This window comes from Vigna umbellata, chromosome 4 (genome assembly GCF_029865625.1).
Source record: "Vigna umbellata cultivar VRB3 chromosome 4, Vumbellata_1.0, whole genome shotgun sequence".
In the NCBI taxonomy this organism is placed as follows: domain Eukaryota; kingdom Viridiplantae; phylum Streptophyta; class Magnoliopsida; order Fabales; family Fabaceae; genus Vigna; species Vigna umbellata.
In genome coordinates this window covers 31,258,069-31,270,247 of record NC_142168.1, presented here as the reverse complement: position 1 = coordinate 31,270,247, position 12,179 = coordinate 31,258,069, and the positions used below count along the sequence as shown (strand labels likewise).

General features: G+C 33.9%; 2 protein-coding genes across 3 annotated transcripts; one reads left to right on the top strand and one right to left on the bottom strand.

Annotated features, from left to right (window-relative positions):
* Positions 1 to 930: 930 nt before the first annotated feature.
* On the top strand, positions 931 to 4,163 carry LOC124831904 (caffeoylshikimate esterase-like). The gene is made up of 8 exons (XM_047306002.2): positions 931 to 1,193; positions 1,760 to 1,789; positions 2,052 to 2,178; positions 2,267 to 2,413; positions 2,871 to 3,001; positions 3,079 to 3,219; positions 3,318 to 3,416; positions 3,767 to 4,163. The coding sequence occupies exons 1-8, from the start codon at positions 1,044 to 1,046 to the stop codon at positions 4,001 to 4,003; spliced, it is 1,062 nt and encodes a 353-aa protein (XP_047161958.1). The 5' UTR covers positions 931 to 1,043; the 3' UTR covers positions 4,004 to 4,163.
* A 1,163-nt stretch (positions 4,164 to 5,326) lies between these two features.
* LOC124831920 (CRM-domain containing factor CFM3, chloroplastic/mitochondrial-like) lies at positions 5,327 to 11,417 on the bottom strand. 2 transcript variants are annotated; one of them, XM_088113617.1, is made up of 11 exons: positions 10,569 to 11,417; positions 9,775 to 9,883; positions 9,418 to 9,696; positions 9,208 to 9,338; positions 8,303 to 8,647; positions 7,806 to 7,962; positions 7,437 to 7,729; positions 7,292 to 7,351; positions 6,518 to 6,607; positions 6,040 to 6,235; positions 5,327 to 5,788 (listed from the first exon to the last, which is right to left on the bottom strand). In XM_088113617.1, exons 1-10 carry the CDS (start codon positions 11,313 to 11,315, stop codon positions 6,122 to 6,124), a joined length of 2,325 nt encoding a protein of 774 aa, XP_087969743.1. In that variant the 5' UTR covers positions 11,316 to 11,417; the 3' UTR covers positions 5,327 to 5,788; positions 6,040 to 6,121. The 2 variants fall into 2 exon arrangements, with proteins under 2 accessions (XP_087969743.1, XP_047161979.1); XM_047306023.2 differs by having other exon boundaries at positions 9,418 to 9,883.
* Between the last annotated feature and the right edge of the window lie 762 nt (positions 11,418 to 12,179).

Here is a 12,179-nt window from a genome sequence, read left to right as displayed (position 1 = left end):
AAGTCTTTTTTAAGTCTTTTTATCAAATGATGGGATATAGGCAAAATTCTCCTATACAAATTAGTATTATAGTCAAATATTTTAGTTAAATTTGAATTAATGCAAAAGAGTGAAATTAAAGTATGAGTGAGATAATATTTATAGAAATATTTTATTGATTATAGACGATGATTTTAATTATGAATTCATTGGTCCAAAATCTAATGGTCAACTTATTTGTGAAAAATTGTATTTGTTTTTTATTAAGTTATTCATCGTGAAAATATCTCGAACAAGAAATAGATATCAATAGATTTTAGTTATGTAGTCTTTAATTCGAAAAAAATAATATTCAATACCCGATATTTCGTACTTACTAGTAAATATTGAACTTACCCCTTCGTACGTACAACCCAAAGTATCTCTGATAAGTATTCCATATGTATCAGTAACTTATCGTAGAGTATCTCATAGTGATCCTGTCAGTTTTACTAATTACAATAATCTAGTACTAGTACCCAGTAAACGGTATCATATTTAAAAACTATAAGTAACATGATCCAATACCACATATATAATATAATATTATATTACATTGTATGCTTATTGTTAAATTTCTAAAAGTGTGTTCAATTTGTTTCTCTTGTTCCTTATCTCCTCTTTTAAGCACCTAAAAAAACAAAAGGTACTGAGCTTGATACATGCACATCCAAATTACAGAAACAGTATAGTAATCATAGAGTGCATTTAAGATGTTTAGTGATTTGATATTTATACATATATAGTATATAGTACGTAAAGAGCTAGGTAGCACATTAATTAGCAAGAGTGGTGAAGAAGAGTGGATCCAATGTAATAAATGAATAAGGTGAGAAAATATTAACTCCGCAGCAGCTTGTAATTAAATTCTGGAACCAAACTCCTCTGATATACTGACCTAGCCACTACCATCTAACCAAATGTAACTTAATGCATGTCACCCTTTTCTTCAGGAACCTCTCTTTCACTCCTTCGTACTATAAACTTTTCCTTCTTTTTCTTCTTCACATACATTACCATAAGCCATGGTTGGAAGCAAAAACCAAGAAATTAAATATATGAGTGATGACTTGCAAACCATTTTTCTGGCCAACTTGGATGAGGCACCTGCTAGAAGGCGTGCTCGTGAGGCTTTTAAGGATATTCAACTTGCCATTGATCATTGCTTGTTTAGGGTAAGTATATTGTATTTTCTCTTTATCACATTAAGCTATGCTTCATTTCACTTATATTCTCTAAAATATCATCTTGAAAGTAATGTTGGTTAACATATTCCACAAAATCATATATTGTAGTTGAACTAACTTCTTTTTTGTCTTCCTCATGAAAAACAATGGATTATTTATCACTGTGAAACTAGTCCAAGTACATTGCTTTGGTTGAAAAAATGAATTTTGAGTTGAAATTATACATTATACAGTTTTTGTCTTGATAAATTTTTTTTTTACCGATTTGTTTTTGTAATGAAAACATGAGCATAAGTTAATGTAAAATCAACTTTGATAAAAATTAATTTTATCAAAAACATATACTAAATTTTGAAAGAGACTTATATGAACAATGCTCAAACTCATCTACTTGTACGTCTTTTGTTTAGAACAATGAGGGCCAAAAAGGATGATATTCTGCATATTAACTTCATCACATTGTAGCTCATACTTTTATTTCCTACAATAAAATGTAAAAAAATAAAATAGAGAATATTATTGTAGCTCATTTCTGTTTTTGAAATTTGCTGCAGTTACCATCAGATGGGGTGAAGACGAAAGAGGTAAAGAACTATGATTCTTATATGCTCTCATTCCATTTATGCTCAATCTTTATGGCTCTAGTTAAAGTTGACTTAGAATTTAAATTTGGAGGGTGAAGAACAAATTATAAAAGTGGGATGAGAAATTTCCAATACAAAAAAGTGTGTTCATGTGTAATTAAGCATATTTAGTCATTAATTACATTTTATGAATTTCTAATAGTATGACACAAGACTTATCATTAATTTGATGAAATAATTTCAAATATTTGTTTGTGTACAGGTTTATGAAGTGAACTCCAGAGGAATAAAAATATTCTCTAAAAGTTGGCTTCCAGAAAGTTCTCCTTTGAAAGCAATCATTTGTTACTGTCATGGATACGCAGACACCTGCACATTTTACTTTGAAGGCATGAAAAGATCTATAATAAATGAGAGATTAGTTTAATATGTTTATGCAGAAAAAGAGATAGATCATCATGTGTTTCTTGTTTTTAGGAGTTGCAAGGAAGTTAGCATCATCTGGATATGGAGTATTTGCATTGGATTTCCCTGGATTTGGCCTATCAGATGGTCTTCATGGTTATATTCCTAGCTTTGAAAATCTAGTCAATGATGTCATCGAACATTTCTCAAAAATTAAGGGTAAGATCTAATTTTCCATTATTTCAAATAATTCTTTATAGTGTCATTATGGGTTTTCTCAAATGTTTACATGAAGTCATTCATTTAGAACTTTTAATTAGAAAACTTTAGTATAATTGAAGAACAACACAGACAATATTTACAACATTTAGCACTATCACATTCTATCAAATCATAACTAGAGTTTTATTTAAAAAGTTTAATGCTAATTGAAGAACAACACTGGAAATAGTTAACGAATTGTATTTAAATTTTGTCCTAGCACAAATCCATGCAGTGGTTTGTCATTTTCAGTTGAATAATGGTTAAAAGTTTCACTTCGACTAGAGATAAGACCAATTTAAAATATATAAGTGTATACAAACCTCACCTTACAAGCCGATTTTGTAGAGTTAAGTTAGGTTTAAAGTCCACTTCTTAACCATAATGTGTAATAACCGTTGAATTTGGATGACAGAACAAAAGAAGTATCAAGATGTGCCAAGCTTCTTGTTGGGTGAATCAATGGGAGGAGCCATTGCCTTGAATATTCACTTCAAACAACCTACTGCATGGAATGGTGCTGCACTTATTGCACCTTTGTGCAAGGTTGAATTTAAACAACTATAATTATTACTTGATTGCTCTATCCATATGCAAGAATACTAACCAGTTTTCTTGAGTAGTTTGCTGAGGATATGATTCCACATTGGTTGGTGAAGCAAATACTAATTGGTGTAGCCAAAGTTCTTCCCAAAACTAAGTTAGTTCCACAAAAGGAAGAGGTGAAAGATAATATATTTAGAGATCTGAACAAGAGAAAACTGGTTGGTGTACCACATCATGTTTGAAATTATATGAAATTAAATACAGTAAATAACCCATTTTCGTTTTCTGTTCATGATCTTTATGTGATTTTCTCCAGGCACCCTATAATGTGTTACTCTACAAGGATAAACCAAGACTGGGAACTGCATTGGAGCTGTTGAAAGCCACACAGGAGCTAGAACAGCGTTTGGAAGAAGTATATGATATCTTTCCCCTTGACTTTCTTTTTAATATGAAGAGATAAATTATATATTTGAAATGCTGAATGAGATTTCATAAAGTAAACAAACAACCAAATTCCTTAAAACAAAAGAAACAAGCAAACAACATATCAAGTTGGTTGTAATTTTCCTGATATTTTGGTGATTGCACGAATAAACCAAAGCTAATGCATAGTTATAGGAAAAAACTTGTGGTATCAAAGTCTTGTAACTTCCTTGAGCTATTGCACATGTTTCATTTTAATAATAACTTCCTTGAGATAGGGGACATGGTTCTGGTGGAACTTTCTGGTAAAGAGACTGACGGAAGAGTTTTAATTGCTAGGTTTCTCTGCCATTGTTGATCATGCATGGAGAGGCTGATATAATTACTGATCCATCAGCTAGCAAGGCTTTGTATGAGAAAGCTAAAGTTAAGGACAAGAAACTCTGTCTCTATAAGGATGCTTTCCATACTCTACTTGAAGGTGAACCTGATGAAACTATATTTCACGTGCTTGGTGATATTATAGCTTGGCTTGACGAGCATAGCAGCAGAAAAAACACATATCAGGCACCTTAGCATACTGGTTTGCCACAAAAGTAGCCGTTAAATTCAGTTTATGTAGTGTTTTATTGCAGGAATTAGAAGGTTAAATGGACTAGATATAAAAATCAAATGTAGACTTTAATGTTCGAAGCTTGAATATCAATTTACACGTGTTTGGCTGCTTGAATGTCGATTTTCTCTCTTCTTTGGTTTCAATCCAATCAATTGACGTTGCATGATACCGTGACAATGAGTACGTGCGTTTGGTTTCTTATCATATTTAAACTAAGTAGCGTGCCTATGTTGTAAGCAGTAGTTTTTACATTTATCCAAACACATGCTATACTACTCCTTTTAGGTTGATCACTTTCAATCAACCCTTTTTGCTTTTCACGTAATTAGAGTATGAAAATGATGTACGTACACCCTTTTTGGTAAGTGTAAGTGAAAGGAAAAATAAATTAAAAGAAGAAAAATAAAGCAAAGAAAAGGGTTGATAAGATATATTTTTGGTTCTTTTAAAATAAGTTGAGCTTCTGTTTTTCAAAATATAGTCTCTATTTTAGGGTTTAGGGCTATTTACCTTTTCTACCGTTCTAATTTTGATATGCATTTCCTTAAATTCTTGTAGGATTATCTAAATTACTTGTTATCCCTCTATAAAGTACCATCTACATACTAGAAAGACTTAAAAAGTGGTATATTTCAAGGCATTTTTTTGCCCCTAAAATTGAGATGAATGCAAAGAAAACCAAGGCTTGACTCAGTTTGCACTTCAAATGGGATCAAAGGTCTTCAACATGAAGGAGAATCAAAACTGCCCACTTTGCTAGTATTTGTTTATTCTAATTCTGGTGATGATTCTGTTAGTATTCATCAATAGTTATCACAGGAACATATTGCAAGTAGCTTTGACAGACAACTATGTATAATACTACCAAGTATTTTTAGCACTCTTTACAATCAAAATTGGAACATTTAATAATATACTCTTTTTTGAAAGATTTGCAACATGCAGCTTTAGATTGAACATCCTTCTTCTCTCCGGTACATATATCTGTATAACAGTCTTTACTACAAATAAGCCAGCTTAGCATGTGTAATCAAATTACATTTGGAGAATTTGATCTTCAATAAGTGCACGGGCAATCACTACTTGTTATTCCATACAAAATTATGATAAAACACCTGGGAATTGGACACCTAAGCTAGTAAGGGATCAGGTTTATGGTTGATTATTGCACGAACCTATTTTCCAAATTCCTTTGTGCCTTCTTTCACATTCAGTATTTATCATTAAATTTCTCTTAATAGTTTTTACATTAATACCAATGTTAACAAAGAGTCAAGCAAAAATTGTAAGCAAAAATGAACAGTTGAGCATGTTTAATAGCTATAACCAAAATTGTGCATCTTATCCCATTAAATCAGCCTAGTACATTTATTGTCTACTTAACTGAATTGAAAGAACAAAAAAAACTCAGTAAGGCATAATAATATCAATATAGTAAGTACAGGAAAAGAATTATCCTTTACCAAATAGCCTATTACGATGTGAAGATTTACAATAATCAGCTCAGCCACAATGTCGGGGCATAGACTCATGCAGCTCAAAAGTCAGCCAGCATGCTGAAAGATGGTAGTAGAAAACCAGAGAGAAGTAGATAATGGATGATGAACTTTTTCTGCTGCAAGACCACGAATCTAGGCACATCTTTGTACAAGTTTGAATAAATGAACACCATATTCTCATCTCAAAAGAATGCGCTAATAGAGGAAGAACCATACAAGTTGCTTTTAGCCTGCCTCTTGATTATCCTACATACATGTAGGGAAAATTACTGCATTTAATCCCTATAAAGGGATAAAAAAATGCCTCAACCGTAGAGAAAAATTGAGAATTACAACCAGCGCATTTGGTCAACTACTTTTAGTATTGACGATGAAAGAATCACAGAGCTATGGCATGACATCCAAATTGCATAACTCGGGATTATTATGCTTTCCTAAAATGAAGGATGTTGCAAATGCAAACTTATGAGCTACATGATCAGTATCAAAGCTAATACCTTTAAGCCACATGTAACGGAAGATGTTATCCAGGAAACTTCAATACAAATATGTCAACCGCTCTTCAAGAATGCTCATCACTTATGAATTTGGAAAACTCGGGTCTTCGTCATCTTCCCAATCACTTTCTTCCCCATCATCTAACCAGTCACTTTCTTCCTCATCATCAAAACCATCAGAATCTTCATTTTCACTCTGCATTCCAAATAACTGGACAAATTAGTTGTCATTGAAGTTAAAAATTAAGTTTGCTCTTATTTCTTTCTTTCAATTTTTTCCCCCTTACCCTCTTTCAACCGATAAAAAGTAAATATTATTATAAGCAGTACCAAATTCCATATTAATCATTTAATAGTACAGAAAATTATAAATACAGGAAATTGTAAATGCCCGAGCTACCATTTAGAAATAGTATTAAATTGGTAAAAGCTATTTGATAGCCTTACCAAAATCAAGCAGACAAGAGAATAAACTTACTAGGGTCAATTCTGAGATGTTGTCTATTTGGTTAAGATCCTCTTCCTCTGCGCTGGCCCCATCTTCATCTTCCAAGTCTTGAGGCTTATCCTGATTAAATTTAAAAAACTTAGCTAATATAGCCCTGTTTTATTTTAAAATTAGAAAATCAATTCTCACATTTTCCAATGAAAAGCACATTCTAATGTGCATATGTAGTTCAGATTAATTTAGACATGCGTCTAATCACATTCAACTGTTCAAAGTTAATTTCCTCAAAAATCAATTCTACCTAACTTAGAATCAAAAGGGCGTATATAAACCACAGTTCTGACCTATTAATAGGCTGTCAAGTTCACATTTAATTAAGCAGAGTGAAATTCTAGAAAGATACAAATGCTACGATTGGAACAAAGAAGAAGTAGGGGCTAAGAACATAAGATTATCAGATATGGACCATTCCAAACTAAGTCTGGAGCCACTTGACGGCTTCATAATATGACCAATCTCACATGTTCAAAATATCGAAAGCAGACCCCGTAACATAATGTCAGTCTAGGCACAGGAAGCAGATGGGTTTCAATGGTTAAGATTGATTTAAGAGTCTATAACTCGAAATATGGAGAATCGATATTCTTGGGAGGGGGTAGTTGCTGTCTTGTCAAGTGGTAATAATGAAGAAACCATTTTTAAGGACAGTGACCAATCAAGTCATTTCTGTCTAACTGTTAGCAGTGACCTCTCCACTACATCAAAATAATACTAAATAATTTCTGATAAGTCAACAATACTTACAAGTTCTTTTTTCAGTTGTTCTATAGTTTTTTCCAGTTCAGTAATATGCTGACTCAGAGCCTGCACAATTCACACAAGACCAAATGTAACATTATAGATATGAAGTCAGAAATAGATCAGTAATTCTCATATAGAAAACAGGAACCTCGTGTCGTTGCATGGCTACATGTCGCTTTAGTGCCTTTCCCTTCGTTAGAAGGTTTCTTGGCCTTAGATTAATTGGCCGCTTGTAATTCTTTCCACGATAGTAAATAAGAGCAAATTCTTTGGAAACTTTTTCTATTGCAACCAGTATTCCACCACTCTCATATTCAAGTAACCTTGCTGTGTCTTCCACAAAAGCAAGAGTCTTTTGTTTTGTCATCAATTTTACAAGTTCTCGGTGTTTCCAATGCAAATGCATATTCTCGACAACACCATCAAAAACACCACGTATGCCTGGAGATTATCAAAGAAAGATATCAGCTTTGCATTGCTAGACAGAGCAACTTTTGTATAGTTCAAAATTACTCACCAAGTGGTAAGTATGGTTTCATTCTTAAACCAACTTTACGGAACATAACACGTTCTTCATCTGTGATTGTTTCCTGGTCATAATCAGGACCAGCTGGAACCATCGACGCTTCTATTTTAGCTAAGAGCCTTTCTGCTCTATGCTTTTTGGTCTGGGCCTGTTCAGACAATAGAATAGTAAATATGATGAACAAAGAAAGTCCAGTTTTGTAAAGACAACCAAACAAACAACTGTTATCCTATTATGCTGCACTCCTATACGCAAATATTGTAGAAATAAACTACAGCCTACTGCAACCAGACAATCATAGCTAAAATTAAAGGTGAAAAAAACTGGCAGGATTTATATTCTAATCAATCCAGAATTCCAATCTGAGGACTACTAAAATAAATAATGTGAATAAGTTATATCCACCAATGCACTACAAACCAAGTCTGACTTTCAGGTGAAATGAACCAAGTACTATCACTATTATATAGAAATATATAGATACTTACTAAAAATAGTTTATGTTCAATTTTTCTGACAAGCTTAGCAGTCTTGGCTTTGGCAGCTTCTTCCACCATCTTCTCCCGTTCTTCAGGAGATATTTCCCTTCCCCATCGAGCCTGGGCCTCGTAGAACTCTGCTAGAGTCCCAGCCTGTGCTGTTGCTTCACCTTGCCCTGATGGAATTGCATCAACTGCTCTGCACCGGAACTTGTCTTCAACATCCTGTACTTGCTTTGTCATTTCCTCTCTTTCAGCTAAAACAGTAGCCACACTTGTTGGAACGAAGTCTTTCCCACGGTATATAACAATGAAATATTTATTCCTTAGCAGCAAGGTACCTCCTGTTAACATCTGTAGCAAAACAAGAAAAAATCACTCTTTACAAACTGAAATTGACAGAGCTAGCAGTGCATCATGTCTAAGCAATAAAATGAACATGGTGGAAAAAAAAAATTAGCCACATTACACAGATTAAGCCCAGAGAATATGTTAAATCTTTAATATCACATAATTGATTTGGGATAACATTAAAAAATAAAATGGCTCTAGTGGTGAATAATGTTTTGGCAAAAAAAGTGAAGGCCTGTTAATTGTGAGAGTATAGTAGCCTTTTAATTATTCCCTACTAGCTACACTTATTTCTGATAAAATTACCGAAAAAAGAAAAGCAATGGTTTCCTCAAAGATACATGCAAAAACAAATCATAATTCTGATTACTGACTGTAGCTGAATAAAAGCAAAGCTAGCAGCTTCAAGGAACAATTAGATTAGATCCAAAAACTTAACATAAGATTTACATCCAAGTGTGTATATATTGAAAGGTCAAGACCTCGATGGAATGAAATGTATAAGATCTGACACAAGCACATGATTGCACTAGTCAAAATTTCCAAATTTCAAATAACCAAACCTTCAGCTCCTCAGACATCAGTTCATTGTTTGTGTTCTGGATGCCAGGTTTGACAGCAATCTTTACAACTAAACTTTTCTCCCAAAGCTTAAGAATAGCACATGCTAGACCTTGGTGATTTCTATTTCTCCCTAGCATAAAATTAAGAAAAGGATTTATATAAGCACAAAGGAAAATAAACTCAATAAATATTGCAGTAGATGAACTTACCTAAGGCAAAATGACAAGGAAGTGATTTTGCAAGTTTCCTTAAATTGGTCATCTCTGCATTTGTTAGCCGAGAACGCATTCCTGTAGGAAGAAGCCTAAACGGTGTTTTGTAACCTGGAACGGTTCTTGGAAGTAAATCAGCATCAACAGGAAGTATCCCCGTACCCCACCATCCAACAAAACGGGGACCTAATTCATCAAGAAGTGCATTGTACTCTGCTTCCGCCTCAGTCACATTCTTAGACTGTTCTTGCTCCCTCTCCATCACGTCATTCTTTTCTAGAGATGACACTGCATTACTGACTTCACTTTTCAACAAACTTCCTGATGAAACATCAGGCACAAAAAAGTCATTACCTTTCTTGTCATTAACTTCCTTCCTCGAGTCAGGCCCTTGGTAATCAATACCACGATACACCATCATAACACTCCCTGCCCTCCAAGTAACCAATCCTCCAGTTCGACGCTGCACACTACAACTAATCAGTCCATTGTTCCTCAAACAAAATACAAAGTCAACATCAGCATTAAACATACACAGAATCACACAGCAAGTAGCAACATTCTAAATTGACAGAAAAGGAAGAAAAACAAATGCACACTTACAATGCAACTCAAAACTCACCAAGACCCAAATTGGAGAGAAATCTCCACAAGCAAATACAAGAAGCTCAACTTATGCATGTAAACTTTATAAAGGTTCTCTCCTCTGACTTAAGTAAAATAGTAATGTACATGAGCTCATTTAAACTTCTAGAAGAAGTTCAATTCATTGGTTTTTATTTTCTTCTCCAACGCATTATATCGAGCCTAGGACAAGAACAACAATGAAGTCAAGTAACTCGTAAATAATACTTTTGGACATTCCAACAATGCAAACACTCAATTGACATCTCTATCTCATTTCTTGTCAAATTATAAATGCATTTGGAAAACCATAGAGAATGTGAAAGATATAACTACTAGCCTTTTAGTAAACATGAAAAACCATATCTAGGAACCAAACACATTATACATCACTTTTTTCACATCTAAACTTCACTCTCGTTCTCCCACACTTGATGTTCATGAATCACTTTTGAAACAGTAATTGGTGTCTATGACATGCTATGTGTTTATGTTAAGTGTTTGAGAAAGGATAAGAATTGAACCTCAACAATCTCATGAGCCTTCCTCATATCCTTCGCAAGTTCCTCGTGAAACTTGAGCCTCACCAATTCTTCCTTCATCCACCTCTTATGAATCTTCTCCATCACCTCCTGAGTGAGTCCAGCCTTGGGAACACTCACCCTCTCCCTCACACGCATCCCCTCTCTCCTCAACCTCCTCAGCAACTCATCCTCAAGGGTCAAATCAGCCAAACTAGGAGCCGTAACCCTCCTCTTTTTCAACCCTTCTTCATCCCTTCCACTCCCAACCACAACCACCTTCTCCTCCTCCCTCTCCCACGGCAGCATCATCTCATCCTCCCCATCCTCGCCCACCAGTCCAACGTCCGGCCGAACCCACTCCCGCCGGAGCAACTCGCTCAGCCTCTCATCTCCGGTCACTGTCGCCGTACTACTTGCCGGAAGTTCTTCCTGTTGTTCTTGTTGCTCTTCTTCTTCTGAAGGCAGACCCAAGTTGCGCAACCGAAGGACGATCCTCTCGACGGCGTTCTGCGGTTGTTTTGGGGTTGCCCGGTGAATTGGGTCGTCGGCAGTGAGGGATTCGGTGACCTTTTTGGGAGAAGGTGATTTGGTTAGCCAGGGTGCAGACACGTTGGATTTAGGGGTTGGGAGAGAAGCGAAGGTGAGTGTGCGAAATGGGAATTTGTGGAAAGAACGATAAGGAGGAGAAGGAGGATTGAGTGCTGAGAAAGAAAATTCTGATAGCTTGTAAGCATTAGAGAACGCCATTGTTGAGGTACTGTGTTAGTGTTAGTTTTTGTGAAACATTGTTTGAGTATGGATGAAGAGAAAGTTGCAGAGGATGAGAGTGACGAGGAGGGTCACAAGGTAACATGATAAGATGTTTTTGTTTGAGAACTTTTTTTAACTTACGTAAAATTAATTAATTTTAAACTATGAAATATTAAAGAAACATATTTTTATTAATTCATTTAAATATTTATTTAAGATAGATTAAATATTAGTCCTCTAATTTTCTTAATAATTTTAATATTTATTTAAGATTTGTTTAAATTTAAAATACTATTTTAAATAATTAAATTTCAGATTACAGAACTTTCAATTTATCAATTAAATATTAAAATGTAAAAGAATTTTTTTATATAAAAAAAGAAAAATAAGCTGTATTTTAAAGATTTTAATTAACATTAAAGAAGTCCATTAAATATAAAAAAAAAAGAAAAAAAGAAAAAAAATATAAATTAGAAATCAATGTAAGTGCCGAATTGTAATAAAAAGTAAAAAATAGAATGAAGTATATTATAGAATTGCAATTAAAATAGGATACACAGAACAAAGAAATTTTTTATATATTTGTATTTGTAGAATATTATTAAATATTATTACTTTTTTCTATACTTTCTCATTCTTTGTAATCATATTTCTTAAAGCAAATAATTGTGTAACATTCTAAAAAATATAGTACAAAATTATATGATAGAATAATCACATTAATTAATAATTCAGATCAGTTTTTACTCTAAGAAAAACGTACGGTTACGGCCGAACGGCCTTACACAAAGGTTATAGCTAAAACTGTACAGGATAAGCAAAACTGACCGATCGGTTTACAAAAGAAACTATTGAACAGTC